Here is a 27,828-nt window from a genome sequence, read left to right as displayed (position 1 = left end):
GGATATAGTATGGTCTGGCGTCGTATGGTATCTGGTATGGTATAGACTATTATCTTATGGACATCATACCAAGTAGATGCCCGCTAATATGGTAGGTAGCTACCTTTTACCCCTGGAAGCCTCCAAGACCGTTTCTAATGTTGTACTACCAATATGTTGATGCAATCATCTTAAAATAATCGTTCTTTAGAAACATTTCATCAAAATTTCATTAGATGAAATCACATTGAATCACTGACACAGGTATACACACTCTCTCACACACACATGCACATACACATAGGCACGCATCCAAGATATGATAGAGCAGAAGAGAGGAAAAGTCATCCTCACGTCTCTCACTCACGAATCGATAAGAATCTCATGCCTGGGCATAAGCATCCAAACTAAGGCGAGGCGATGCATTCATTTCCAAATCATCTCGGACCCTTCATCTGGGGGTCAACGATCATGTAAGCACGCGAAGCTACCAAAACTCAAAATACCATGGTACACACATTTTAAGGTATTGGTGCAGAAAGAGCGTCAAGATATCAAATCATTCTTGACTTCCACCATCACAGCCTACCGTGAACTAACATACAGAATCCTCCATAGCCGCGGCGCATATCGTGGGACCTACATGTTGATACAAAGGTAGGTACGAAGCCATAACCATAACCACAATCAGGTACGACACAACAGACAAAGAGCTCTGCCTCTTTCATCCTCTCAGCATTCTAACACGGATCCAATCGCAGCGCCAGCACTGTATTCTAGACTTGATTACTATGGAGACGACCCAAAAGAGCAAATCCATTACGACTGTGTGTTGATTTTTGAAGCACCGTATGGAGCAAAACAGCACACGATATGCACTTATGGATCTCGCGTCGAATTCGTGGTTAATCTTCATTCATCAATTCAGGGTCCAAATCCATCGACTCCGTACGATCTCCAACACCGCTCATGGGTTGTCCTCGTTTCTGCACGCGATAGGCATAAAATCTTCCATAACTTTTTGACAACCCACCGACTTTTCCAGCCCTTCTGCTTTGAGAGTATGCTCCAGAGATCATGCGAGCACAAAAGAATTATATTCCCCGAAGTGATCGATGTCCCCATTCACCCAATTATCCAATTCTTTGATTCCGATCCTTAGAGCATCTCGTCCCATGTCTATCCAATCAGCTATGTAAATTCAATGATACCGCTTCACTCCTTATAAATTTATTAATCATCCCAACAAAAGTTCCTCAACCCTCAAAGAACAGATATCATTCATTTCACTATCGGCCCCACCTATCCCTTCTGGCTCCTACTGTTTCTTCCCATACAATACGAACAAACGATGCACTTAGTCGCCGGAACATTCAGATGCGCAGATTTAATCTCCAGAATATTGCTGAGATAATACGGATGCGTACCTATATATCCAGGATGGCCAAGTACTGACAGGCTACGTACATATCTATGTAGTATCGACAACGGGCCCCAAGTCTCAAGATGCAGCCCTGAATATTCCTAGGTAGCTGTGCACAACTGTAATCCGTATGTATGTAGAGTAGCACGTTACGAGATGTCACACGGGTTTGTCAATCATTCTTGAGATACTCGTGTACACTTTGCTGGTAAGGTAAGTTAACAATGGTTGTAATCAATGGAAATTCTCAAGATCAACGCTTTTCAACGCTTTCCAAATCATCCCTTACGTCTCAACGCGACCGTTTCGACAGATCACAACCCACATGAAAACTAACCACATCTAATCACCATCAAAAGTAGCATTTCCTTCCCATTCATCTCCATGAGTCGTAGTGCACAGTACCTTCAGCTACCCACAACCTCCCATCTCTCCTCATTGCACCTCCCCTCCCCCAATACATCGATCCTTCACCTCCATCCTTCCACCCATCCTTCCAGAACATTACACCACCTCCAACCACCCACCCCAATTACACCAACTCTCCATCCCCAAGGATTTCCCCTATCTATTCCAGTACCAAGTAAGGAACATCATCCGAGCCCCTAGGTCCAAGCTCTCGTGGCGTGTTTCGTGAAACAATTTCCCGTGACTCGTGAGTGTAGTGTAGTGTACCGGTAGTGTAGTGTAGTGTGGTATAGCTTCATAATTGTCCACTCGCCACCAACTAATCTAACTGCGAGTGCCTGGGTAATTAATACGGAAGAATGATATTGAGATGTAAATTGGAAACATGGCTCAGCGTGGCTATTAATAGATATCATTCTACAATTTCCAAACTGCAATTAGGATATGAATACAATGTAGAATCTCGCGCGGGCAACCTATCAAAAAACTTCCAGAGTTGAGATGTATGAAATCGACAATCTTCCATCTATATATCTAGTACCTAAATAAATAAACATAACATCAAACGAGCTTTCTGTTTTTTGTCTATTCTGCATACATAAATGAAGCTTGAAGATCAAAATATCAAACTCCTCCCATACGTTTAAAATCCCTATTTCTCATGTCCTCCCTCTCACCTCCTTTCGCTTCGCTTACTCACGCCCTCTCAATTCTCGTTGCATTGACCTCTCTAGCGGTATTTCTTTATCGGAAATTCTACAATGTGGGAATTGACCAGCTGGTATATATAATTTTCTCCAATATCGAAAGTCTAGCGTGCTCTCGCGGTGCTTTCGAGAAGTCAAACATCAAAGTTCAAACGTTCCAATCATAACTCTACTCAAACATTCGAATTCACAATGTATACATAGAATCAAAAATGGATCAAACATCAGGTGGCCTATCATTCACTCATTTAACGCTTTACTCAAATGTAAACTTGCAACCTCTGCTATCAATAGCATCCATTCGTCACAACTTTTCTCTCCAACTTCATTATCCCAATCAACCACAATCCATTGCTCTAAGGCTTGCAACGTCCCATAAATCTTGGGTACAAACAGCACGTACGCACTGAATGCTGTTTACAGATCCAAGCGATGAATCTCTCAAGACCTAATCCGTAACCACCGTGAGGAGATGTACCATACCTGTTTACTGTTAGTTTATTTGCGCATACATAGTTTGAAGAATCACAATCAGAGGTTGGGTGCAGTTGTAGAGGTAAAAAGAAGGGGAGTAACGTACTTTCTCTGTTCAGTGTACCAGTAGTACTCCTTAGGACTAATGCCCTCACGCTCATATGCAGCCATCAATTCCTCATAACCTTCCATTCTCATACTACCACCAACAATCTCACCAACACCTGGCATCAAAACATCCACACTCTCTGTAACTCTTGGATCCTGAGGATCTTTCTTCATGTAGAAGGCCTTAATTTCAACTGGGAAATGTGTGAGAAGGATGGGCAAGTTAATGATATCTGTCATCCTTCTCTCGGCAGCCTCAGCAATATCATCACCGAAAACATGTGGGTTGCCCTCTTCGTTAAGAATAGGGGGATCTTGAGCGTTGAGCCAGTCAATGGCATCCGAGTAGCGCATGCGCTTGAATGGACGGGCTGGAGCTTGGAATTCTGGGTTGAGTTCCTTGATATAACCGGCGATCTCTGGGTCGGCCATAATAGTACTAATGACGGTGCTGATCATCTCCTCCAAATGATCGAGAAGATCATCAAAATCAATGAAATCTAATTCAGCTTCAACGTGGGTATATTCAGACAAATGACGACGAGTCAGGGATTTCTCTGCACGGAAGGACTTTTCAATACAGTAAACGTTGCCGAGACTTGGAATACCAGTTTCGAGGTAAAGTTGAGATGATTGAGTAAGATATGTCTTCTCTCCGTAATAATCCAATTCAAACAAAGTAGATCCGCCCTCAACTTGTGTTTGAACAAAAGCAGGTGGACTAATCTTCGTGAAGTACATCTCCTTGTATGCCTTTGCGAAAGCCCATTCGACTGCAGAACGAACCTTCATAACTGAAGAAGCGGTATCTCCACGGAGGACAAGGTGACGGTTGTCCAACATAGAGGACTCCCATTGATCTTGTTGATGAGAGATCTTGTTGGTGATGGCATCGGCGTCGGATGGGGATGTGCCAATGACTTTGTAGTAATCGACGATTAATTCGCGGTCATCTGGAGCCGATTGACCAGCCAGAACCTTTCGCATCTCTCCGTAGAGAGTAAGAGAAGTACCTTGTGCGAAAGTGAGAGCATCGTATGTCTTGGTAAGATCGCCTTGCAAGATACATTGTAAATGCCCATATCCATCAACCAATGTAATGAAAGTGGCTTGCTTTTGTTCTCTCAGTCTATGAATGCGACCTGAAACCTTGACACGAGTACCCTTCTTTTCGCCCTCACCCAATTCGATATCTTTGCGCATAATCTTGATCTTGACTGCTGGTGGTAATGAGGAATCTTCGGTGAGAACAATCTTTTTCGAGTCTTCGAGTGTCTTGAGTCTTGCATCATCTTTCTCCTTCTCTGCGGCAGCCATCTGTTGTTGCTTCACAAGCTTCTTCTTGTGTGCATCCAAGGCATTTTGTGCCTTCTTAATAGCAGCCTTAGCTGGATCTTTCCATACCAATCGTTCTGCTGGATCACCATCCGCGCTCACGGCACCAGTTGTTGAGGCTCTCGATTGATATTTTCCTCCCTCGCTACCACCATGTTGAATATAGGCGTATGCTAAGGACTTGTATGGTTTGCTTTCGGCACCAGTGGCTGATTGATCATCTTGACCAACATCGGTGTCGATATAGATTGCGTCTGTCTTCAGAGTTCGATCTGCGAGTTCTTGAAGTGCAGCCATGGTTATCGTGTTGTGGTGTTCAAAATTGTGTTGAAAGTTTGGAGGGGAGGGGAACTTATTATTTGGTGGGGGAATTTATGCTTCTAAATAATTATTGGAGTCATCAAAACAATCCAATTGGTGAGTCAGAAGGGGAACTGATAAGAGATTAAGATGAGTGTCACACCGCACATCGTAAAACACTCTCTTTTTGAAATTCTTTATCAATTCGATTCATCATTATTTTCGGTTGAAACAGGTGAGAAACGTCTCATTATACACTCATCTGGACTATGAACAATTCTAGTCTGGATCCAATCCATCGTCGGTAGTATTATCGAATTCTAAAAGATGAGTAATTTCACACATTCGTCCGGTACTCTCACCTACATAGGTGCTGGTGATATCAATACTCGAGTGGTCGGCCGCTTGAAGAGCCGACTTTAATTAGTGAACGGAAGCTAACGGAACTGGCCGACCGACCGACCGATGTGATCAGGAACCAATTTACGCGGTAGAGCTTAACTACCAGGGAGAAACGCGTATTTTGATTTTCAATGACGCGACTGGTGCCTACCAGGTAGAATTTATCTCTATGCTATCTATCTATCTATCTATCTATCTATGTCAATGGAAAAGTCTGAATGTTTGAACGGAAGACTTGAAAATGACAATAACAGAATTGATTCAACCTTCAACATCGTACCAAGTATAATTTACAACTAATTTCATACCCTTTCAAATAAAGTCTACGCTACAGAGTTGTCAATACTTGAGCGTAATTGGTCAAGATAATTCAATTCCCCTACTGCATAACTTGACATTGTGGCTTCACGCAGACTTCTCATTCCTGTAGTGGGCAACTTTCATACGTTCTTATCAATCCGAACGTTTTGCGCAATGCCTCCAAAGCAGGCGACATTGGGGTATGTTAAAGATTCACAAACTACGTTGGGGTTCGTTCCTGTCTAGTGATGCAAATGTGATGATGCTAATGGCTATCCAATCGAAGCAAGTTCTTTGGCCAACCGAAAGGTGCGCCTCCAAAACAATCGAAGCTATCTTTCTCTTCCAAGCCAAGCGCAAGCAAACCGTCAGCAAGCTCGTCATCCGCCTCGGAAGCCTCAGAAGAGAATAAAGATGTTGACATGAAGGATGGGGATTCCGATGTAGGAAACGAAGATTTGATCAAGCAGGAAGAGGGGTCTGATGTCAAAGGAAAAGTACAAAAAGAAGATGTAAAGTTAGAGAAAGGTAGGTCTAGGCAGGGTAGTGGCGCACTTCCTCTAGGAAGCTAATTAGTTCTGCAAATACAGGTGTGAAGAGATCAAGATCCGCCAGCCCGAAACTCTCAGCCAAGACCAAAGCTATAAAAATTGAGGATGAAGTCAAGGAAGAAGAGGAGGAGGAGGATGAAGACGAAGAGCCTATTGTAAAGAAGCCTCGAAGAGCTCGAAAGGCCGAAGCAAGAGAGAAGAAGCCCTCGCCAAAACCCGCTAGCATAATATCCAAGACCAAACCTGAGCCAGAATCATCGACCAAAAAAGCCGCTTCGAAGAACATGTCACCGCCACCAAAGCGTGGTAAGAATGCGAAAGTGGTAGAGGAAGAGGAAGAGGATGAAGACGAAGTAGAAGCAGCAGCACCGTCACCAAAACCATCAAAGCGCCGAGACTCAAATGTATCAAAATCGGCATCAGAATCCGAAATCGAGGAGGATTTAGAATCTAGTGGAGATGAGAAACCAGAAGTAGCCGCTAAAGCTAGGGAAAAGATTCAAACAACCTTGAAATCTAAGGACAAAGACCCATATCCGGATTGGAAACCAGGAGAGCCAGTACCTTATGCAGCTCTTTGTACAACATTTTCCTTGGTAGAGATGACCACCAAGCGATTAGTTATTGCGGCTCATTGTTCCTTGTTTCTTCGTCAAGTCCTTCGGCTCACTCCAGATGATCTTTTGCCTACAGTTCTTCTCATGATCAACAAATTGGCTGCAGATTATGCTGGAATTGAGTTGGGTATTGGTGAATCATTGATCATGAAGGCAATCGGGGAGTCTACTGGTCGAAATCTGAGCGTCATCAAGAACGATCAGAAAGAGATCGGTGATCTTGGACTTGTAGCAGTCAAGAGTCGATCAAATCAGCCTGTAATGTTCAAGCCAAAGCCATTGACAATTAGAGGCGTTCTGAAGAGTTTGATCGACATTGCTACAATGCAAGGCAACGGTGCCCAGGGACGAAAAGTTGACGGAATCAAGAAGTTGCTTTCCGCAGCTGACGCGCATTCGTCAGGTAAAGTTGACATTACAAAAGACAAGGGTGGAGCAAGCGAAGCAAAATACATTGTTCGTTTCCTAGAGGGTAAGCTTCGCCTCGGATTGGCAGAAAAGACCGTTCTCGTCTCTTTGGCTCAAGCAATGGTATGTCATGAGATTGAAGCGAAAGGTTCCGGAAAGGTTCCAAGCACAGAACAGATGGCAAAGGGAGAGTCAATATTGAAAGCAGTTCATAGGTATGTTATTATCTTCCAGATCTTGAATGATTATTAACCAAAAATAGCTCCCTTCCTAGTTATGACGTGATTATTCCAGCAATGTTGGAGCACGGCATCTTCAACCTGAAAGACAACTGCAAGCTCCAACCCGGTGTACCGTTGAAACCTATGTTGGCCAAACCAACAAAAGCAATCACGGAAGTCCTGGATCGATTTGAAAATCAAACTTTCACTTGCGAGTATAAATATGATGGAGAAAGAGCTCAGATCCATTACGTTTCTAAAGATTCTCCCAAACAATATCTCGGTGCTACGCCCGCCGCTGCCAAACCATCTGCTGGAGGTCTCGCTGCTATATTCTCGCGAAACTCAGAAGATTTGTCCAAGAAATACCCAGATATCCTTGGCAAACTGAATACATGGGTCAAGGAAGATACCAAGAGCTTTGTACTCGATTGTGAAACTGTTGCTTGGGATATGGTTGAAAAGAAAGTCTTGCCTTTCCAACAACTCATGACACGAAAGAAGAAGGATGTCAAGGTCGAAGATGTTAAAGTTAAAGTTTGTGTATTCGCGTTCGATCTGCTTTTCCTGAATGGTGAAGCTGTTGTTGAGAAATCATTACGAGAACGTCGTGCACTTCTCCATGAAGCTTTCCAACCTGTCGAAGACGAATTTCAATTTGCTACTAGTATGAATGGTCAAGAGATTGACGAGATTCAGACATTCTTAGATGATAGTGTCAAGGCATCGTGCGAAGGGTTGATGGTGAAGATGTTGGATGGTACGGAAAGTGGTTATGAACCCAGTAAGCGAAGTAGGAATTGGCTTAAAGTATGTACTCTCATCCCAATTCATTTCCTCAATCATACTAACATCCACCTCAGATCAAGAAGGATTATCTCTCGGGCATCGGCGACTCTCTCGATCTCGTCGTTCTAGGAGCCTACTATGGTCGTGGAAAGCGTACTTCCGTCTACGGAGCCTTCCTCCTCGCCTGTCACAATTCTCAAACTGATACCTACGAAACTATCTGCAATATCGGCACTGGTTTTAGCGAACAAGTTCTCGAAGAACTCCACGCCCAACTCTCTGCTATAGTCATCGACCGTCCTAAGCCATTCTACTCCCATTCGTCAGGAAATCAACATCAACCTGATGTTTGGTTTGAGCCCAAATATGTCTGGGAAGTCAAGACGGCTGATTTGACATTGAGTCCGAGATATAAGGCGGGTTGCAAGGAAGGTGTCGACAAAGGGGGAGAAAAGGGCATTTCGTTGAGATTTCCGAGATTTATCAAGATCAGAGACGATAAGAAACCGGATATGGCAACTAGTAGTAGACAGGTGGCAGAGATGTACAGGAAGCAGGAGAGTGTTACGAAGAGTAAGGGCCCGAGTGTTGATGATGATTTTGAGTATTAGATCACGGGACGAAGAGAGTTGGGGGTGAAATGTCGGTTGCTTTGTCGTGCTTATAAAACGGATGCCCCATAGGCGCTGGTGTGTTTGGAGATAATTATATGAGAGCTTGTTGGTGCCAGGTGTGGGGATATAGTTGCATTGTATGAGATAAGATGAAATGTTACAATATGGCTATAGTTACTCGAGTAGGTGCCTACAAAACTACAATGTCGGATAGCTACATAGCAATTACGCATAGTTTGCAATCTCGACAGGCTTTGAGCTTGCAAAATATCCAGCTGCGAGCTTTTATTGTCCACAGGCATTTATTTGCTTCACAAGCCTCGCCTCACCCCGTAAAACATGCGCTGGTTCTACGCCGTTTTAGAGTTGTTTTGAATGTCACCCGTAGATATGAACAATCGAAGCCATCGCTGAAGAGGAAAGTCTGCCCTTTGTGGCTATAACTCATACACCTCTTGGTAATTTTTTATTGCATCAAAAGCTGTGAAAATCACCAAAAGCTACCAAGGTCATGAATCCAAAATATTTGTTTTATCATTGAAAAAAAGCGTTTACTAAATTAATGTACTTAAAAACTATTATACAACCTAATCATGCTAGCGATCCTGCTGTGCGTGTATTATCATCCTTCATATCAATATTCCACTTATCCGCTTCACTCTTTAAAATCTGTTTCCTAACATATCATGCATGCCAAATCAAATTGTATCAAATTGTATCAAATCAGACCAAGATTCAGAGCCGGAACGAGATCCTATTCGTGTCCCCCGTTCCCTGTCTTTCCCACCCTCTTGATTTCCCCTCCCAATCCCTCAATTTTCTCACCTAATTGCTCCCCTGCGTTTCCAAGCAAATGACCTGCTTCCTTGTTCGCGTATTCAGAAGTCGATGTTGTCGTTTCTGTCAGATTATTTCCCATGGTAGCTGCTCTGTCGCTTGCTTCCCTTGTTGTTGGGACAATAGCATTTGTCTTTTCCCCAAGATTTTTGGCTCCATTGAACACTTTATCAGAGACGTCCTTTGCGGATTTTGTGATAGTAGTAGTGGAATTTTGGGCTGTAGACGCGAGACTCGAGCCATTGTCACGAGCAGATTGAAGCGTATTCTCTCCCATTGTTTTGAGACTGTGTAAAGCATTCTCACCTCCTTCCATGACCTTTTCTCTCGCATCGTTGATGATTGCTTTTGGCGAGGGACTACGCTTCAACAATCGTAAAACCATGAAATAAAGTGAGAGTATGAGTTCATGTACACGATCTTTCACAATCATCGTTAATCCATGGCCTAGAAACCCTTTGATAATCTCCCCTCCGATGCCTTCGTATAATCCTCCTATTCCTTCTTCCTTGTAGATCTTGAGTATGGAATGAACGATTGTGTTTCTTCTTGCTTGCTTGGAAACATCTTTGAGATTTTTCTGTGCTTCCTGGGCAGATTTCTTGGATCCGTTCTTCGTTGCATCTTTCACATTGTCTGAAAGCTTCTCAACGCTTTCTTTCTTGACTGGGGCAGAAGATCCGTCGACTTGTGCCCGAGCCTTAGCTAGACTCACGGGATATGTGATACTGCTTGCAACCGCCTTACTAACCGCCGCCAACAAAAATGTAATTCGTGCCCCTGGATCATCGCGTTTATCTCTCGGGATAATAACACGTTTGAGAAACTCATAGAGGAAGAATGTAATACTCGGATTGAGAGTGAGAATTAAAGATGCACTATAACCGGACCAGAGACCAGTAATACCTTTCTTCTCTCTTATATCCGATATTATTGAAGATATTGTTGGAGATTTTGAGCCAGAGGAAGCAGTCATCGAATGAGTTTGCTTTCGCACGACAATGTTCGACAACGGTGTGGTGAAAAACTTTGATAACCCGCCAGCTAATGCGCCGACTCCCAATTCTTCGAGTGCTGGAAGAGTAGCTTTGGAGGGTGAGTGATGAGATTGTAATCTTTTTGAACGAATGTATCCGTAAAAGAGGAAAAACAGGAACGAATCTGCAATGGATTTGGATGTGTCTTGTAAGACTCCACTGTAAAATCCGGTGATCCCTCCTTCTTCATTGTAAATCTTATCAAAGGCGTCGGCGACTGATGTATATTTCTGTGGCTGTCTTGAAGTAGGAGAGGAGGAATTTGCGAGAGTTCTTTGGACTTGAAGACGTGTTATGATGAGGTCGAGGGGATAGATGCAGAGGTTTGAGATGGCGGTTCCAGTCGCGCCGCTTATGGCATGGCCGAGTGCTGGGAGAGCTGTTGAGGTCGCGGAGGATGATGAGGTATCCTGATATTGATGATATTGCGTGAATGCATCCTAAAACATTGTAAGTATTGACACATAAACAGAAAATTCAAGAGTTCGGACTGGCAGACTGGAGCTCTTAACGTGCACATAGTGCAACATTCAAAGTGAATACAGTCTTTCAAATCATCTCATTTGTCCTCTTGAAGCCAAGAATGACAAGGTTTCGATTGTTGAACTGCAATTCGGACTAATGGAAGCTCTGTGTAAAGAGAGATAGACGAGAAAAAGGGAGGGCACAATACAAGCTGACTATTGTAAACATTTGCCATGGTTGTCCTATCTGACCTTGGTACGAAGTACCTTGCAATATTTCTGATATGATCGTTGCTGTCGTGGAAGATGGTTATATTTGTAAAGTCATAGATCTATTATATTTGGTATGGAACATTAGAATTGAGGGGAAAATTGTTGAAGTTCATATACCAAAGCTCTCGGACATGTGAAATGTACCTACCATTTACGTCATCGAAAGTATAAACAAAAGGGGGAAACAGGGTTTCCCCAGATTATTCTTATGTAATCAACCCGTCCTCTACGTCGACGCGCGCCACAACAATCATAGTCGGCTTTTTGAAACGGTAGACCATTAGATACAAGCCACCTGGCCTCGTACGAATTGACGGTAATCATATCAAGTATCCAGTGATTCTTCATGTCTTAGTTGAACATTCAGTCTAGTTGCTCAATTTTCTAAAGATCTTAGATGCATTGAGTGATGCCTTCTAGTAAACGTTTATTGGAGATTGACTTAGCATCAGATGGGCTATTTTCCTCTCTGATGACGGATCCCGTACTCAATAGAAAGAAGGAAGATTGTCGATCTAGACCTCTTTCCCCCTATGTTATATCTATATCTCTCTCTGTCCTTTCGGGGAGGGATTGGCTGGCGTCGCTTCAGACGTCGCTAATACTTAGGACATAATTGGACAATCGTCATTCCACACATTTTGAATTATGATAGTTTTAATATGGGTTCGCTATTTAACGCTAATGTACTCACTGATCAATCGTTTTCACTCCGAAATCATTTCAAGCCTACCAGTTCCATCGCTTTCCCTTTTATATCTACCTTCTCTTCCACCCCTCACCTCTTCACATATCTATTCCTCAAACCCATACCACTTCCCCCTTTCTTCATTTCTTCTATCTTCAGTTCTTCGGCAGCCCTCTCATCTTCCCTTTGTCTTTTTGTAGTTGCTCTTTGCCTTCTCTCCTCCCCACTAAATGACCTCACTACAACCCTGACTGCATAAACCTGACCCTCCTCATTCTTGACAAGGTTGAATGGCCTCAAATGCACACGTCGAAGCTGTTCAAGCATTATTTGTGCTTTGGCTAGTTCTGTTTCGATGAGTCGTAGTTCGTTATGCTTTGTTAGCATTAAGTGGGAAATCTCAAGCTCAATTTGATCACGGATGTTGGTTGTGGTGGTTTGGAGAGCGGTATGCCGTGGGCTTTCCAATATCCTACTTGGAGTCATCAATTGACTTGAATTTGAAGTGATTTGAACCGGTTCTGCGGCTTGGGAGGGCCTAATAATTGGACGGGGAGTTCGCACCTCACCTCTGTTTTGACGTTCGGATTCTACCGGGACCATGATTGATTTTGGAATATCTGGCGCATCATTCATTTCCACATTCTCAGAGTTGACCTGGATAGTGTGAGTAACAAGCGATTGGCCAGAATTAGATGGATTTTGGAGATTTGTGTGCGGATGTTGAAGAGGTCCCAGTCTTGACGGGCATCCCTGTGGAGACGACGATGTCAGTGGCATTTTGAGACGGCTCAAGAGATTGAAATTAAGATTGGCCTGATCCATGAAGAGCTTTTGTGTCCTTCTCTCAAGAGCAACCAGATTTGGACCAAAATTCCCAAGTTCTTTGATCTTGGCTTTTGCTCTCGAAAGACGCTTCCGTGGATGATCTTTGTTCTCGGTAAAGTTATTGCTAGAAGAAATGCTTGAAAAGTTGCTTCTGTGTGGCTGATGAGATGGGAAGGAAGGTAGTGCGCGCGTTTCTTCCGTGCCCTGACTGGTATGTGAATTATGACTAGGATAACGAGAACTATCTGGTTTTGTTGAAGGGACAGATCTTCCGAACTCAGGAACTTGGCGAAGATCTTTCATTATGAGCAAAGAAAGCGAGATTTGTTGGTGAATGTTACTTTTGAAGTGATTGTGCTTGCATGTAGTTGTCGACAATCTGACTTAAGACGTTGTTGTTTGTAGTTAGAAAACGACAATCTCACTTTGTCAATATATGATTGGAATCTGTAGAGGTACGGCTCGAAGGACATGGTCTTAGCGTGGATGAATCAATAACAACCGTAAATAACGCTAGTCATTATCAAGAGAAAATTTGTCAACAAGGGCGGTAAGTAGGAAAAGTGAATAGTTCTCGTTCAATGGAAAGCACAGTATACCAGATGATAATTCCCATAACCTCACGAAAGTTGAGACTATCGCATTCTTTCTTGATTGATTCTCAAGAGACAAAATGGTGGTCTCGAATTTTCCAAGAAATTGAAAGCCCAGATGAGATGAGATAATATCAGGGTTTCATCTTTGTCCTAATTTCAAATTGCAACTCCAAAGGTACAATTTACTAATGTTCAATAGGAAGTGCTAGAGTGATCGGGGACAAAAGACATGACATCTTAAAATCAACAGGATTATCAACCGATCTTTGAAATCCCGTCCAATGTTCAATTTTCGGCTTACAAACTGAAGTCCCTTTCAACGCAACACAAATTTGCGCTTTGTTGTCCCCCGAAGCCTATAAAATTTCCTAGACGAGATCAATCATATGCTAGGCATGCAAGATTAGGGTTCTTAAACATAATGGGGGCTTGTAGAACTGAAGCATTGCTATTCGATCTCAGTCTCAATCAAGAACAGATGCATTTGCGACAAATTTGGTCGCGTTCATGGTGGACGCGAGACTGCACGATGCGCTTATTCATTTGATGTGGAGCGCCAGGAACATTCGGCATCTTGGCCACCATTCAATATGATTGTTTCAATGATGTTTGGACAATCATTGCACGGGCTTTAGGAATGAAGTCAACTGATATCCACGATTCTTTGATTCCTTTTGAACTGACGAGTGGAGAGTTTGTATGATATTTGAGGGAGTGGAGACACAACGTTTAGAGGGTTTGGGAGTAGTCGTACACAAATCCAAGTTAAACCATTCAACTAACAAAGGATCATCGAGTAATGTTCTGTAATCATTAGATATTGAAGCAAGGATAGGAAAGAAGTCCTCATCAGCTCCTGGTGTAAGTCATCGTTGCACGTTACCTCAGCTGGCCAGCACAGGCTATAACGAGCTTAGCGTGGAGAACGGACTAATGTTTCACCGTGCAATTGCTTTGTCAGGTGATCATCTTCGAACTTTTGATCTCTTCACCAATATTCCCGACCACATAAATTTACGACTCATCCTTCGAATAAAACCTCAAGTATCGATATATTTAGTCGCCTCTTTTCCTCAGATATAGCCAAAATTCAAAAAGGCCACCATGTCTCACAGCAAACGTAATACCTCCCGTGCGGTCTTCACCTCCTACGAGCGTGAGTTGGCGAAATCAGCCTGGACAAGCAGTAGTGCTCGTTTATCTCGAGACTCATTTTTACCATTTGCTTCATGTCGCCTGTGTCTTCTACCTGCGCGTACTCCTGTTTCGTGTAGTCATGGTGATATATTTTGTCGCGAGTGCGCGTTGAGCAATATCTTGGCACAGAAGAAGGAAATCAAGAGGCTGGAGAAAAACAAGGAAAAGGACGATCAGGACAAGAATGAAGATCGTGTGAGAGAAGAAGATGAGGCGAGAGAGAGAGCTGTAGCGGAATTTGAGAAAGTACAAATGGGGCTCGAGGGGAAGACCGGAGGAAAAGGCGGCAAGATTGTAGGGAGAGAAGGAGGAAAGATTTTGGTGGAGCAAGAGGTAAATGGTGAAGGTGGAAAGAGGGGAGAGAAGAGAAAGTTTGAGTTGGATGAGGATGAACTTTTGAGAATTGCACAGGATGAGAGATCAAAAGCGAGGAGAGCTATCGATGACGAAAAAGTATGGCGCCCAATCTGATCATCATGACAATTTACTGAAACTACGATAGGCTTCCAAAACAACTCTACCTAGTTTCTGGGTTCCATCCGTCACACCAAGTTCGAATACCAACACCACTCTCCACAACATCGTCAAGAAAGCCAAACAATCACCAGTTTGCCCTGCCTCACAACAAGATAAACCACACAATTACTCACTCCACACCTTAATTACCGTCGCATTCACAGAAGAAACCGATAGTGTCACGAAAAAGCCGCAAAGAATCTGTCCTTCGTGTAAGAAACAATTGACCAACACTTCCAAAGCCGTACTTGCAAAGCCCTGCGGTCATGTGCTCTGCAAATCATGCGTTACCAAATTCATGACCCCAAGCGGAGTTCACGACCCGCACGCAGAAGCGGGAACAGATCAGAATGCCGTAGCTTGTTATGTCTGCGAGGCAGATCTGACAGAGAGAAATGATGTTAAGGAAAAGGGGAAGAAGGGAGATAAGGAGAAGATCAAGCCGGGATTGGTAGAAATCAAAAGCGAAGGAACAGGATTTGCTAGTGCGGGGGGTAATAAAGTTGTGAAGGAAGACGTCGCTTTTCAATGTTAAGAAAAGTATGGCTTCACGATAGATTGTATGATAGGGCGCGCGATAGATTGTGGTTATTCAAGGAAGATAATTAATATTGTACCATGACTTCTCACAGCCTTTAGACTATGGGTCTGAACATGCCACTAACAGTGTTCGCGCCAACTTCGAAGAAAACAACTAAGACTTGATAGGCCTTAGGCTATGCTATTGGGGATACCTCAATAACTTGACTGTTCCGGCGCGCTTTGCAAGCACTCTCTTAATGTTTGTCTTGTCAGGATCTTCTTTATCTTTTCCTCTCACTTCCTCCTCTCTTTCATTAGCTTATTTTGTTAACTAGCGGAAGAAGGCGGGACGTCCTCCCTCTCACTCCAGACGCCGCTCTAAATTACACACCAATGAGACTTTGTATTACAAGCTACTATATAACCTAATTCAATAACTTAGCATAGAGAATAACTTTCCTACGATACACAAACCCTAACCCACGATGGTTTTCCTACAGGCTCCAAACCTTCCACTGATCACATGTACATACATAGAGAATCCAACCACCAAACACCAAACAACACGTACACTCAGTCATTCCCTCCAGCCTACGATGTATCAGCGCACTCATAGAAAGAGAGCTCTGTATCGTGATCGATAACATTAGTTGGGTAGCCTTCGACTCTCATAGAAGAGACTATGTGTGCGATTCGAATTGAGTTACTATACTCCCTTTCTGATACTCGTACACATGTACGTGGTAGATAATCTCCTATGACCATTCTTTATGTATCTTTGATTGTGAATTTCAGCAAGTGAACTGACGAACTCGGTGACGAATTTCGTTTTTCTCTTCCAACAAGAGGACAACGGGAAGCGATTATATTGTTAGTGAAACATCAAGTCTTAGACTAGGTGTCCCGCTATATCTCAAGACCACTCGCAAATTTCCACCAAGAACTAACAATTCGAAATAGGTGCAGAATCATCAAGATTATCCACAACATCGTCAAGTACCCAGCAACCATCATAGTCACTTCAAAACATACTAATATGATCCCATAGCGCCGACCACATTCCCAGCTTGGAAGAATTGAAAGATTGATTCAGAAGAAAGAGTGTTCTTCGTACGAAGATTTCGGTAATTCCATGAAGGTTATGATATGTACTAATCGAATGCAATACAAAAAGTCAAAGACAACTTCACGATGATTTCACACCATGTTTTGTGTAGATGATTGGAAAAAGAGAGCACATGTATCAAAAATACTGACTTCACTGGCCAGGTCTACTCGACATAATCTGAGGTTCAAAACTGACAAGTAAAATAAAGCGCAGAGAAAGTCATCATGAGTCTCAAGGTACTGACTTATCAAGATACTCAGCAATCATCCATTCCGAACTATAAGAGTACCACATAGCTATAAAGAAAAAGGAAGTCTTCACCCTTTTCCATTCAAACCGAAGATTACCCGTTATTTGCATTCACAGTGCGTCTTTCAAATTTGTTCTCGCAACCGAGTCAACCTTCAACCTACCCCGCGATGGCAACGCACTCGAGCTCTCACCGCATCTATGAATACCATCACGTACCTCGTATGTACAATACATTTCTGTCGAGTAGATTCGATTTAATTAGTTTAATTGTGTAGCCCGTGCAATTGTAGTGGGTATTTTCCTGGGTGCTGAATCCTGATCCCTCAAGTCGAAACTCCCTCTGTCCAATCGAGCCAATCGAGGCAATGTCAAAAAGCAAAAGTTTAATAATTAATTATTCGCCTCCTCCTTTTCATCGTCGTACTCGTAGTCGTAGTGGATGATGAGTGGATCCGAGAACGTGCGTATCTGAAACAGAATTGACGGGTGGTAATATGGATGTTGTGATAAACATCTCTTTATTTTACTGGAGATTTCTTTTTGCGATCTTCGGCTCCAAACAGATAAGAGGGACCCTTGATTGGAACAAATGGGTAAATCCCCTTGAGAAGTTATGAAGTAGATGATTTTACATGATTTTCATAAATTAAGAATACCCTTGGAAGAATCCTTAAAACTTCGAATCGCATAGACGCTTCCCCAACATTTTCTCAATTAGTATTTGAATCCCGAAGTACACCAGAAAAACGAGGTCCGAATCTGGAAAATTTTCAAACGTGGGGGCTTAAAAAGTTCTACATTATACTTTGTGAGTGCATGATACTTGTCTGGGTACTCATTAGTTCGAGCCTCAAGTCTGCTGTACTACAGTACAACAATAAACCACGCATTGCCTTTGGCATGTGCATAACCGTTCACTGTTTCAGTATAGGGGGGGAAAACGCCAGAAAATATAGCCACAAACCTTGGGAGACACAACATTTGTATCCCACCATGTTCATCCTCTACTTCTTCTAGAAGTCGGAAGTCGAAGCCCCTGATGATCTGGCTCCTAAACTCCATTTAAAACACATCACTACCGCGTAAAGCATATTATAGCCAAGCTCATGGGTTTCTTACTGATAGACGAGCCAATCAAAAGCTCGCGGGTTGGGATCAACGAGTCAAGGGGTGGTCGAGATCTTGGTGAAGTGTTCCTTTCTTTCACTAGCCGAATTGAGAAAATGTGCCGAAGATTGATAGATGGAGAAGGACCCTGCATTAGATCCACCAGGGTAGAGGTGAAGGATGGATGTGTTGATTGAATTTGATTCAGAGGAAGTTTTTGATGGAAAGTATTTGATTGGATGGTTACATGTCATCTATTTGATTGATTGAATGTATGAGCCATGAATGGTGGTCGTTGAAGTATGTGGAAGAAGATACTGAGTGAGGTGAGGGCTTGTTGTAACCGACAACGGTGAAAGGGTGAAGGTAATACCAAGACCGTTTCTTTTTAACATGTGAAAGGATGTTGCACAAATTCGAGAAAAGAAGAAGGTAAGATGAAGATGACATCTCGTACTACTCATCCTTACGACAACATAATCACCTACAACAGTCAGCAACAATCAGCAACAAGCAGCAGCTCTCTGGTCAATGAAGAGAATTGACTCGGGAGCTGAAAAGAAGCTAGATATGCCAATGCCAATGCCAAATCCAACGCCAATGCCAACACAAATATCACTTCCCTCATTGATTAGGGGTCGTCACTTGTACCGTTGTACAGTTAGCTAGTTGTGGGTAGGAAAAGGAATTTGTGGATGGACCATCAGTGGAGATGTATCAGGATGGCATGATACTGACATTGACGGTTGACGGTTGACGGTTGACGGTTGACGATTGACGATTGATGATTGATGATTGATGGTAAAGATAGACGTTGGAGATGTTTCAATCATGGAAGGGTACCTAGATGAGTGTGTATCAGTCTGAGCATGTACCTGCCCAAGTTGCCTTGCTCTCGCCTCTTGCTCAAGTAAGTGAAGTAAGTGTACGCTGTACGAATTGATCGGATCTGATGGCTATTCTTGCTACAATCTCATTCCTCGCATCCCACCAAGTCTCAGGTCTCAGGCGGATAAATGCTGACATGTTAACATCTCTTATCGGATCCAATCAAATCGATTCCATTGCAAGAAGAATTACGGTAAATCGAGATAAATTGATGAATATAAATTGGAATTTGGACCTGCTCACAGAATCTATACCAAAAGAAGTTAGAGTGGAATTTTAAAAACTGTTGAGGAGTAGAGATCTCCACCATCACTTCTCTTACCGAATCCTTAAAGTGGAGATGATGGTTTTGGGCGGGAAAAGTAAAAAATAATATGGAGAAATAGCAAGGAAGATAAAACATTTGGCTCACGCTAAGTGTTTAAGGGTTCAATTGGCATTTGGCATTTTCTCTTCAAATTGACTAACATGTGGTGGCTCGGTGGGTGTTTGTGTGAACTCTGTGTGTGCGTGTGTGTGTATCTGCGTACTCGGTATATGGTAAGTGAATGATTTTACTATTTTTACCATTTTTACTACTTTTCCTACTTTTCCTACTTTTACTACTTTCACTCCTTTTGCTACTAATAAGGTAGGTACCAGGTATAGCGATATGAGAATTGCCTCAATCATTTTTACCAAGACTCGAAGCTAAGAGTAGCTAGGTAAAGCTAAGAAATTTCATATTTCTTACCATCACTATATATAAACTTCCCATCTTCCGCCCTCGATACCTTCTTTCAACTCTTCTCTCATCTTTTCCCTCTTTTTGAAATCTTTCTCCAAATCCCTTTTCCTCTCATTGTCTTATTTGAGAAGAAGTTTTAGGAATCTGGAATATTCTTATCACTGTCTCAAGGGTGACTTTCTGATACTGTTGTTCTATCCATCTCTTGTCAACACGCACAAAGAGCAAGAGGAAGAATCACCTTGGCAGAATAAAACCAAGATTTTCGAATCATTCCCTTTCATCGGTTTTGATTTATTTATAACAACCATTATACACATCTCCTCAAATACTCGAATTGAGGGAGGAGCAATCTCGCAAACATGGCACCTTCAACTCGCTCTTCAGTGAGCAACACCCTCGTTGAGGAAAAGCAACCTCAACATGTTGACATGCATGGAAATGTCTTTGAGCTCCCCAATTATACCATGAAGGAAATCTACGATGCTATTCCAGCTCATTGCTTCAAACCCTCCATCATTCGATCAATGGCATACGTTGTCCGCGATTACTTCTACGTCTCTACTCTCATCTACCTCGCCCTTACCTTCATCCCAATGCTTCCAAATCCATACCTTCGATTCGCCGCTTGGGTCGCGTACACCACTGTTCAAGGATTCGTTTTCACCGGTATTTGGATTTTGGCACATGAATGTGGACACGGTGCTTTCAGCAAGAACAAGAGATTGAACTGGACTATGGGATTGATCATGCATTCGTTCTTACTTGTGCCATTCCACTCCTGGAGACTTTCCCACTCCCAACATCACAAAGCTACCGGAAACATGGATAAGGATACTGCTTTCGTTCCACACACCAGAGAAGGTTGGATTCAGAGAAACTTTGGAGAGAAGGCCAAGGCCAATATGATCGAGTTCGCTGAATTGGCAGAAGATTCCCCAATTTACTCCCTTTACCATGCATTCATTCATCAATTGTTTGGATGGCCAGGTTATTTGATTGCCAACTTGACTGGACAAGACTATGATGGTGCCAAGGGAATGAAAATTTCTCACTTCTACTTCGGAGAGGACAGTGTCTTTTACAAGAAGCACGAATTGCCTTTGATTGCTTTGAGTGACGTTGGTGTTGCCGTTATGATTGCCGCTTTGGTCTGGGCTGGTCAAGTCTTCGGAAGCTTCAATGTTATTGTTCTTTGGGGCGTTCCATGGTTGTGGGTTAACAACTGGATTGGTACGTTTTATCTTTTGAATTACAATAACCCGAAACTAACATATTCTCACAGTTGCTATTACCTTCCTCCAACACACCGACGCATCCATGCCCCATTACAACAACAACACCTGGAACTTTGCTCGTGGTGCAACCGCTACTATCGATCGTGATCTCGGTTTCATTGATACCCATCTTTTCCACGATATCATCGGTACCCACGTTTGCCATCACTTGGTCTCCACAATCCCATTCTACCACGCCGGAGAAGCAAGCCAACACATCAAGAAAGTCATGGGTCAACATTACAAAGCCGATGTTAAGACTCCTTTCTGGACCGCTTTCTGGAGAAACCAACGTACATGTAAATTCGTCGAAGAATCCGAGGGTATGGAAGGAAGTGGTGTCTTCATGTACAGAAACTTGTATAACAGAGAGGGAGAAGTTCATGCTAAGGATCTCACTAATGGCCAAGCTTCTATTGCTAAGTCAGATAAGCCAACAGTCTCCAAGGTCGTACCAGTTGGTTCCATGGCTACAGCAATGAGCACCAGTAGAAACATGAATGCGGGAAGAAGATTGAGTCAAAGTGTTCAAGAGAGAGCAAAGGCTGGATTACCTCTTTTGGCTGAAGTTTTGGGAGAGTGAATCAGGAATGGGAAATGAGATGTTTGACAAGAAGAGTTGTGGATATAATTGACCACGTGCATTGGTGGATGGAGTTGGGGAGTTTTCGCTTGCGAGTTGAGAAGATACTTGGGTCACAACACGATACCAGACCCAAGATATATAGGTTCAAATTAGATCTTGGGATCCCGGGGAGAGATATCCTTCTTTTTAGAGATAGATTAGCTGGTTGATTGCATCTTCTGGTGTACATAGAGCGATATGGACTAGACTGGATAGATGGTTTAGATTAAACTCGACTAGACTAGACCACGGCAATACGTTAAGAATAGAACAAAAGCGTTATTTCACTCTTTCTATTTTATGGCTTTGAGTTTGAACAATTGATTTTGTGGTTGTAAGGAGTAAGGTGATTTCATTCATGGCCATGTTAGATTTACCGCATGCAAGTGCGAAAAAGTTGTATTTGTATCTATATTACTTCCCACCCACCTTCGGTAAAGTTGGTGGTAGTGTTACAATTCAACCCGTGAAACGTGAGATGAGTGTCTACGCTGCAACTTCTCCGTTCCGTCATATTCTACAAAAAGTCTGGTGTTGGAGTGTGGAGGTGGACACATCGGCGGCGGGCAAATGTGGAATGATCAAGTTGGTACGGGTACACATGACGAGATGGTGGACTTTACTCGCGATATATTTATGTGTTGAGAGCGGAGGCGTACTGGACTGGATGTTTGAGTGCGATGTGGAAGATGATGTGTTGTTGGTTTGCTTGGCTGGAAAGATGGTGTGTTTGTTGCTATTTGTTATGTGTCGTGTGCTATTGGTGGAGGGAGGACTTGGTGATTTCTGGAGATTGTTTTGTAAAAGGATTGTTTAGCTGTGTGTATCTACGTATGTATATATATGTATAGCTATATGTATAAATATATGTATGTGAGTGGATTGAGAACCTCATCTTAAGTTACTTCAATTATGGGCTGTTGTCTTTTATGCACGAGGTTTTGTGTCTCTGTGGTCTATACTTGAGCTAAGTTTTGATACCTCAATATCTTGTACTCAGACCTGTTGCTAGAGTGTAGAGGCAAATGAGCTTGCCAGCAAATGCTATTCATCGCAAGGGATCCTTTATCAAGGTAATCCCGGACTCCTCTGAAGAGTCTCCGTTGAGTTCTAGCAATTCAATATTCGAAGCATTTTTGCTTTCCAATAGCAATAGTGAGGAAAGTGTGAGTGAATCTGATACAGTACCACCTTCCAGACAAGCGGCCTGCGAAGGGGGGAAGGAGTGATTGCAGCGGGAAGTCTTGAGAGCATCCTGAGACCTTGAGCCGAGGACGACAGTAGTCGAGAGTGATGTGAATGTGATATTTGGTACCGTTGAGAAATTGATCATTGATTGAGATGACTGTATGTACATATCGAGCAGGTTATAAATGAAGTATTTCATGACAGGATTGTATGTAATGAATGTCAAATATTGTCTAAATCTCTGTAATGTTCTTCCTCGCTTTGAAATCTATATGTTCCGAGTGATAATTGAGGAGAGATGAGGAGCAGTGCCCTTCTCATTCTCCCGCTTTCTATCATGGCTCCGCATCTATATCTTCAATACCATGCCGTTTCAGCCTCTAAATCCGTTCTCCGGTAACATATACACTATTTCTCCAAGCCTCCTTACCACCACACGACACATCATCCGAGCACACATGTCTAAAAGAACTCGGCAGGTTATTCTTATCTCGATAATGATTTAGAATATGAGCCAAACTCCGTTTGCAGCCATCCAGCTCATTTCTCGGAAATATTCGATCGCAACCTGAGACGACGCATCGATCGTGCGTACAATCTAGTATTAGAAAGGTATTTTGTTTGAGCTCCTCGCGTTTTTGATGACGTTCAGAGGGTGAAAGATGGGAGATGTCAACGTGGTGTATTTTGAGATGATCTTCTATACTGTCTATTCGGAGAGATAGGTGAGCGCAGGAGAGTTCAGGACAGGCGATGAATTGACAGGGATTGTGTGTGTTGGAATGTTTGCGGAGAGCTTTCAGAGAGGTGAATCGTTTGTTGCAGTAGCATTTGTAGGGTTTGGAGGAAGTGGGGCGTTGTCTTTTGGATTGAGGGCTTGGTGTTTCGGTGGAGGGGTGATCCTTTGTTGGACGTTTTTTTGAGCGAGAGCTTGAAGGTAATGTGATAATGAAAGGTTGGCTCGAAGAAGGAGAAGGATCAGAAAATGATTGAGAAAATGTCGTTGATTGGGTTTCGGAGGGAATATGTGCATCATGACCTAAATTGCAATCATTATTCGAAAGACCACTCTTCACAGGGCTGTGAAGACGCCATCCTTCTTCATAATAAGCTTCATCAACTACCTCTAGTATACAGGAGCTCTTCTCCTCCCTATCCTCAATCCGAATATTGAGAAGAATATCCCGAATTGACTTGCGAATAGAAAGACCGAATTCTAAAGTTTCTAATGGGCCAAACGCGTATCTGCGATAGAAGAATTGAATAGAATCTTTCACAAGCGAAGGTCTGTATTCCATAGAGACATTCTCCCCCTCTATCAATTTTGTTCGTATCAAAGTAAATAATTCATCTGCAATCTCGTGATTTGAGCGTACACATAACATGGCAGCATAATTGTTTTGGGAAACAGTCGAGAAGTTCGGACGATGGGGATCTTCTTGGCTAGCCGAGAATGATGGGTAGTTGGGCAAGGCATTCTGTAAGAGATTGTTGTTATTAGTGCCGGGAATTTCTGAGTGTATGGAGGTATGGGGCATTCAGAATTCAATGAAGAAGGACGAGTCAATAGCAGAGCTGTGACTTAGCTCTGGAACCTTGAATCATGACCTAATAGCTAGTCTAGTTCGGTACCCCTTTGTGTAGTTCCAAATTTTAACCTACTGGTATTTCCCGAGATTGAGTTCATCCATCGAGTAATTCAAAGAAGAAATATCATGAACATAAACTCACAAAATTTGCATATTGAAAATCTCTTGTGGTGTGATGTTGAAAAGTATCCGATTGAAAATTGTCTGGAGAGATAGTTGATAAGGTGGTGTGCTGAAGCGATGGAAATTCTGTAGATATGAACGAGCTAACATGCTCAGGTGTTGAAAGGGGTTCCACCTCTAGATACTCAGACCCTAGAAGCGACGTTGAGTTCACATTATTGTGAGAGGGATGAGGGGACAACGATGTGACATTCGCAAGATCGTTACTTTCCGATATTTCTGAATTTTGAGAGCTACTTGATTGTTCAAGGCGAGGGCAACCGTTCATATGGTTATCATGGTTGTAAATAGAGCAATGCGAGAAATGGTGTAGTTGATTCGGTGTGATTTCAATTCGGATACCTAAGAAATTGGGTAGGCTCCGGACAAGTGTTCGGTGTACCTACCATGCCCCAGGTAAATACCAGCGACCCCCACTCAGGTTCCGTTGCTTTATTCCACTTACCGTTACGAGACACAACATTTTCCGCCGTGTTTTGGTTCATTCCACACGTGCTTGGTACCGAGGTCCCCAAATCGCTCACATCGATAGCTCTTTCGAAAGCTGGCAACGACATCTCAAAACTGAGAAAGTTCGAAGATGCAAGAATTGACGAGACCGTAGTTATTGATGATTGAAGCAACGATTCAACAGCTTTAACAAGTTTATTGAGGATTGAGAAGTAAGTGAGGTCCGTCGAAATGCGACACCGTCGTGGACCAATTAGAGTATCACGTGATATCACAGCGAGTCTTGCCTCCAGAAGTCTCGCCTCCGGCATACCATTGGGTGTATGGAATAGGAGGCTCATACCTCATATCACGCTATGCTGTGTTGGGATCAGCTTACATGTGGATTTTCTAAGACTCAAGCTCTTATAATACTAAGACTTTTCCACCAACTTCATAGATCTTTTAATAGCAAGTCCATTTTTGCAGCTCCCATCAGTCCGTACGTCCACTAGTGGTACAAGCTCTTGAGAGCGAAATAAGTTGCCGGAATCGAGTAACCTTATACTTCATTTCTATCGATTGGTTAGGATCATAAATCAACTACAAATGGTTTAGCAAATGACAAAAGACAAAAGAGGAATAGATAGTTCAGCTACTATTTACCTCGGATCATATATTGAAATAAATGACATCTGTTTCCTAAGAGGACAATTGGACTATAAAGACTTTTTTAAGGTACTCAATTCTGACAACTTGTTTCGCTGATGGAGGAACCGAGCTCTGACGGGTACCTCGAGGAATACCTTATATCATACTTTGACATCGATCATCACCAAGTCGTTACTTTTCAAGACAATGATTGGAAGGTCTTATAGTTTACCAAAATTTCTTATGGCGATGAGGATCATTATCACAACCTTATCACATGATTTTCGGCAGTCAATGTAACATTCATTCGAGCTGAATCATACGGACGAGCCTTGTTAAGAGCAAAAAAAAAACATTCATGTCAGTGTACTATGGAAAATAATACTCAATCAAGTGGTCTGAATTGCTTGTAGAATGGTGATAGTAGGTAAAGAATGGTCGATGTTCTCGGATGTGAATGCCATCGTCAGTCGATTATTCATCGATCAAATTCTGTTGTCGTGATGTAAGGTCAAATTATCTAGAGCCTTCATCTAACACCATGATTTATGTCATTTCTCAATCAAAACCATCGAACACCTCGGCTTCTTACTATAACGCCTTACGCCTACTCCTTGCAAAATGAATCACATATTTCACATTTCATAAAGAGATGAGATATTCAATACTATGATATTTAGAAATTCGTTCCGAAGTGTATAGTCATTAAGTACGCAAGGGAGCAAGTATTCCCGAGAACGCCAGCCACAATCTTGTTCACACGATCGTAGGGGATGGTGAAATAATGGCCTATTAGGCAAAGAAAACATGACTGCCGATGTTACGAACATGCTTATTACTAGAAGCTTAAAGGGGCCAGGTGCTGTTAAGAGCCGAGATTTAGGAGCTTGGAGTTGTGAACTTGGAGAAGTCAGGAACTGGATCTCTGCTTGTTGACTAAAGTCTTGAATCTTATCACATGTTTGGAAGCAGTGTTTGGCACGATAAATCGTTTAGTAATTAACTTGAGCTGGAATAGGTCTAATTCTTCAAATGACTGCCAGTGCTGTATTAACACCCTCCTCCCCTCCCCCTGAAACATTATTAAATATTACAAATCTGATCATAGATTGGCCCTAACAACTTGAAGGTACCCCCAACTGGCATCCATTTACTGAGCAATCAATTGGATCTTCTCGCATCCAACAGGGTAAGTGCGGGCATCGCTTGGGAAAACAGCGATGGAATAAACATCAGCCTCGGAGGTTGAGCAAGCCCAGAAGTCGTTGCCAGGGTATGTCAAGAGTCCAACAGAGATGTTTGGACCACTATAAGGGGCTTCGAACGCCCAACCTGCATTATATGAAAGGCTGGCGTCTGGAGCAGCATATGCGACTGAATTGTTGGAGAGATACAATTCTTCTCCTCCTTGGATGTTTACATGTCCGTTATCGAAAGAGAATTGAATGGCTGTATACCTGTTAGCTTGTTTCAAATCATGGACATAGAAACATGTTTATGCTTACCTGGTGTAGGTTTTCCAACCCAAAGATATCCGCTGTCTGCAGTGATCTCCAAGCCTCGGAAGATCGACCCAGCTCCAGTTGGGAAGGTACGGAGCGTGTAGGTAGTATCGGCTGTTCTAGCGACGATAGGGCTAGCAGCGACAGTGCTGGCGAGGAGAGTTGCGATGATAGTCTTGGAGAACATTTTGACGTTTGGAAGCTGTTGGACTGATGGAACAGTTGAATATGTGTGTAGTGAAATGATGAGTGAGTTGAGTGATGATTTGAATGATGTTGAATTCCAGGACTTCTCTATATATACGATGAACCCCTATAATATCCATTTATTTTCGTGGAGACACAACTGGGTCTGATCCATTAACTTCTTAACAACCATGTTCTTGGCTCACTATAAGTCGGATATCCAATGTTGTCACTCAGTCAATATAATATTAACATAGTATGATGACCCTGCATTGAGTGCTATACGAGATGTACAGTGATCCAATTCCTATAACAATTGGTATCGAATCATTAGTTTTAAAAACATAAACATATGAAAATGACGAGTTTTGATATAAAAAGTGGATTGGCCAAACAGTAGTCGCTTAGCACTGTAGTACTATCATCTTGATCGATGTTCTAATTCGATCCTAACGTAGACCGCTTAGTTGTACCTCTATACGACGTACACTTCTCCTGCTGTGTCTCGTGTGTCTCTCCGGC

At 42.7% G+C, this 27,828-nt stretch overlaps 8 protein-coding genes across 8 annotated transcripts; 3 read left to right on the top strand and 5 right to left on the bottom strand.

Moving 5' to 3' along the window:
• Positions 1–2,866: 2,866 nt before the first annotated feature.
• On the bottom strand, positions 2,867–4,731 carry Bfra_011780 (putative asparaginyl-trna synthetase protein; the record flags this gene model as incomplete). The annotated part of the gene is made up of 2 exons (XM_037342106.1): positions 2,867–3,000; positions 3,098–4,731. 2 exons carry the CDS (start codon positions 4,729–4,731, stop codon positions 2,874–2,876), a joined length of 1,761 nt encoding a protein of 586 aa, XP_037188186.1. The 3' UTR covers positions 2,867–2,873.
• Positions 4,732–5,610: 879 nt separating this feature from the next.
• Positions 5,611–8,633, top strand: Bfra_011779 (putative dna ligase protein; the record flags this gene model as incomplete). Its single annotated transcript, XM_037342105.1, has 5 exons — positions 5,611–5,636; positions 5,723–5,964; positions 6,027–7,227; positions 7,275–8,043; positions 8,097–8,633. 5 exons carry the CDS (start codon positions 5,611–5,613, stop codon positions 8,631–8,633), a joined length of 2,775 nt encoding a protein of 924 aa, XP_037188185.1.
• Positions 8,634–9,390: 757 nt separating this feature from the next.
• Positions 9,391–11,210, bottom strand: Bfra_011778 (putative peroxisomal adenine nucleotide transporter 1 protein; the record flags this gene model as incomplete). The annotated part of the gene is made up of 2 exons (XM_037342104.1): positions 9,391–10,950; positions 11,184–11,210. 2 exons carry the CDS (start codon positions 11,208–11,210, stop codon positions 9,391–9,393), a joined length of 1,587 nt encoding a protein of 528 aa, XP_037188184.1.
• Positions 11,211–12,025: 815 nt separating this feature from the next.
• Bfra_011777 (uncharacterized protein) lies at positions 12,026–13,066 on the bottom strand (the record flags this gene model as incomplete). Its single annotated transcript, XM_037342103.1, has 1 exon — positions 12,026–13,066. The coding sequence occupies one exon, from the start codon at positions 13,064–13,066 to the stop codon at positions 12,026–12,028; it is 1,041 nt and encodes a 346-aa protein (XP_037188183.1).
• A 1,397-nt stretch (positions 13,067–14,463) lies between these two features.
• On the top strand, positions 14,464–15,607 carry Bfra_011776 (putative ring finger domain-containing protein; the record flags this gene model as incomplete). The annotated part of the gene is made up of 2 exons (XM_037342102.1): positions 14,464–15,009; positions 15,059–15,607. The coding sequence occupies 2 exons, from the start codon at positions 14,464–14,466 to the stop codon at positions 15,605–15,607; spliced, it is 1,095 nt and encodes a 364-aa protein (XP_037188182.1).
• A 4,431-nt stretch (positions 15,608–20,038) lies between these two features.
• Bfra_011775 (putative oleate delta-12 desaturase protein) lies at positions 20,039–21,536 on the top strand (the record flags this gene model as incomplete). The annotated part of the gene is made up of 2 exons (XM_037342101.1): positions 20,039–20,909; positions 20,962–21,536. The coding sequence occupies 2 exons, from the start codon at positions 20,039–20,041 to the stop codon at positions 21,534–21,536; spliced, it is 1,446 nt and encodes a 481-aa protein (XP_037188181.1).
• A 1,610-nt stretch (positions 21,537–23,146) lies between these two features.
• Positions 23,147–25,095, bottom strand: Bfra_011774 (putative transcription factor c2h2 protein; the record flags this gene model as incomplete). The annotated part of the gene is made up of 3 exons (XM_037342100.1): positions 23,147–24,244; positions 24,498–24,880; positions 24,984–25,095. 3 exons carry the CDS (start codon positions 25,093–25,095, stop codon positions 23,147–23,149), a joined length of 1,593 nt encoding a protein of 530 aa, XP_037188180.1.
• A 1,673-nt stretch (positions 25,096–26,768) lies between these two features.
• On the bottom strand, positions 26,769–27,307 carry Bfra_011773 (uncharacterized protein; the record flags this gene model as incomplete). The annotated part of the gene is made up of 2 exons (XM_037342099.1): positions 26,769–27,067; positions 27,124–27,307. 2 exons carry the CDS (start codon positions 27,305–27,307, stop codon positions 26,769–26,771), a joined length of 483 nt encoding a protein of 160 aa, XP_037188179.1.
• Between the last annotated feature and the right edge of the window lie 521 nt (positions 27,308–27,828).

This window comes from Botrytis fragariae (assembly GCF_013461495.1).
Source record: "Botrytis fragariae strain BVB16 chromosome Unknown tig00000251, whole genome shotgun sequence".
NCBI classification, from domain to species: Eukaryota; Fungi; Ascomycota; class Leotiomycetes; order Helotiales; family Sclerotiniaceae; genus Botrytis; species Botrytis fragariae.
The sequence above is the reverse complement of the archived record's forward strand: the minus strand, read 5'-3'. Positions and strand labels throughout refer to the sequence as shown.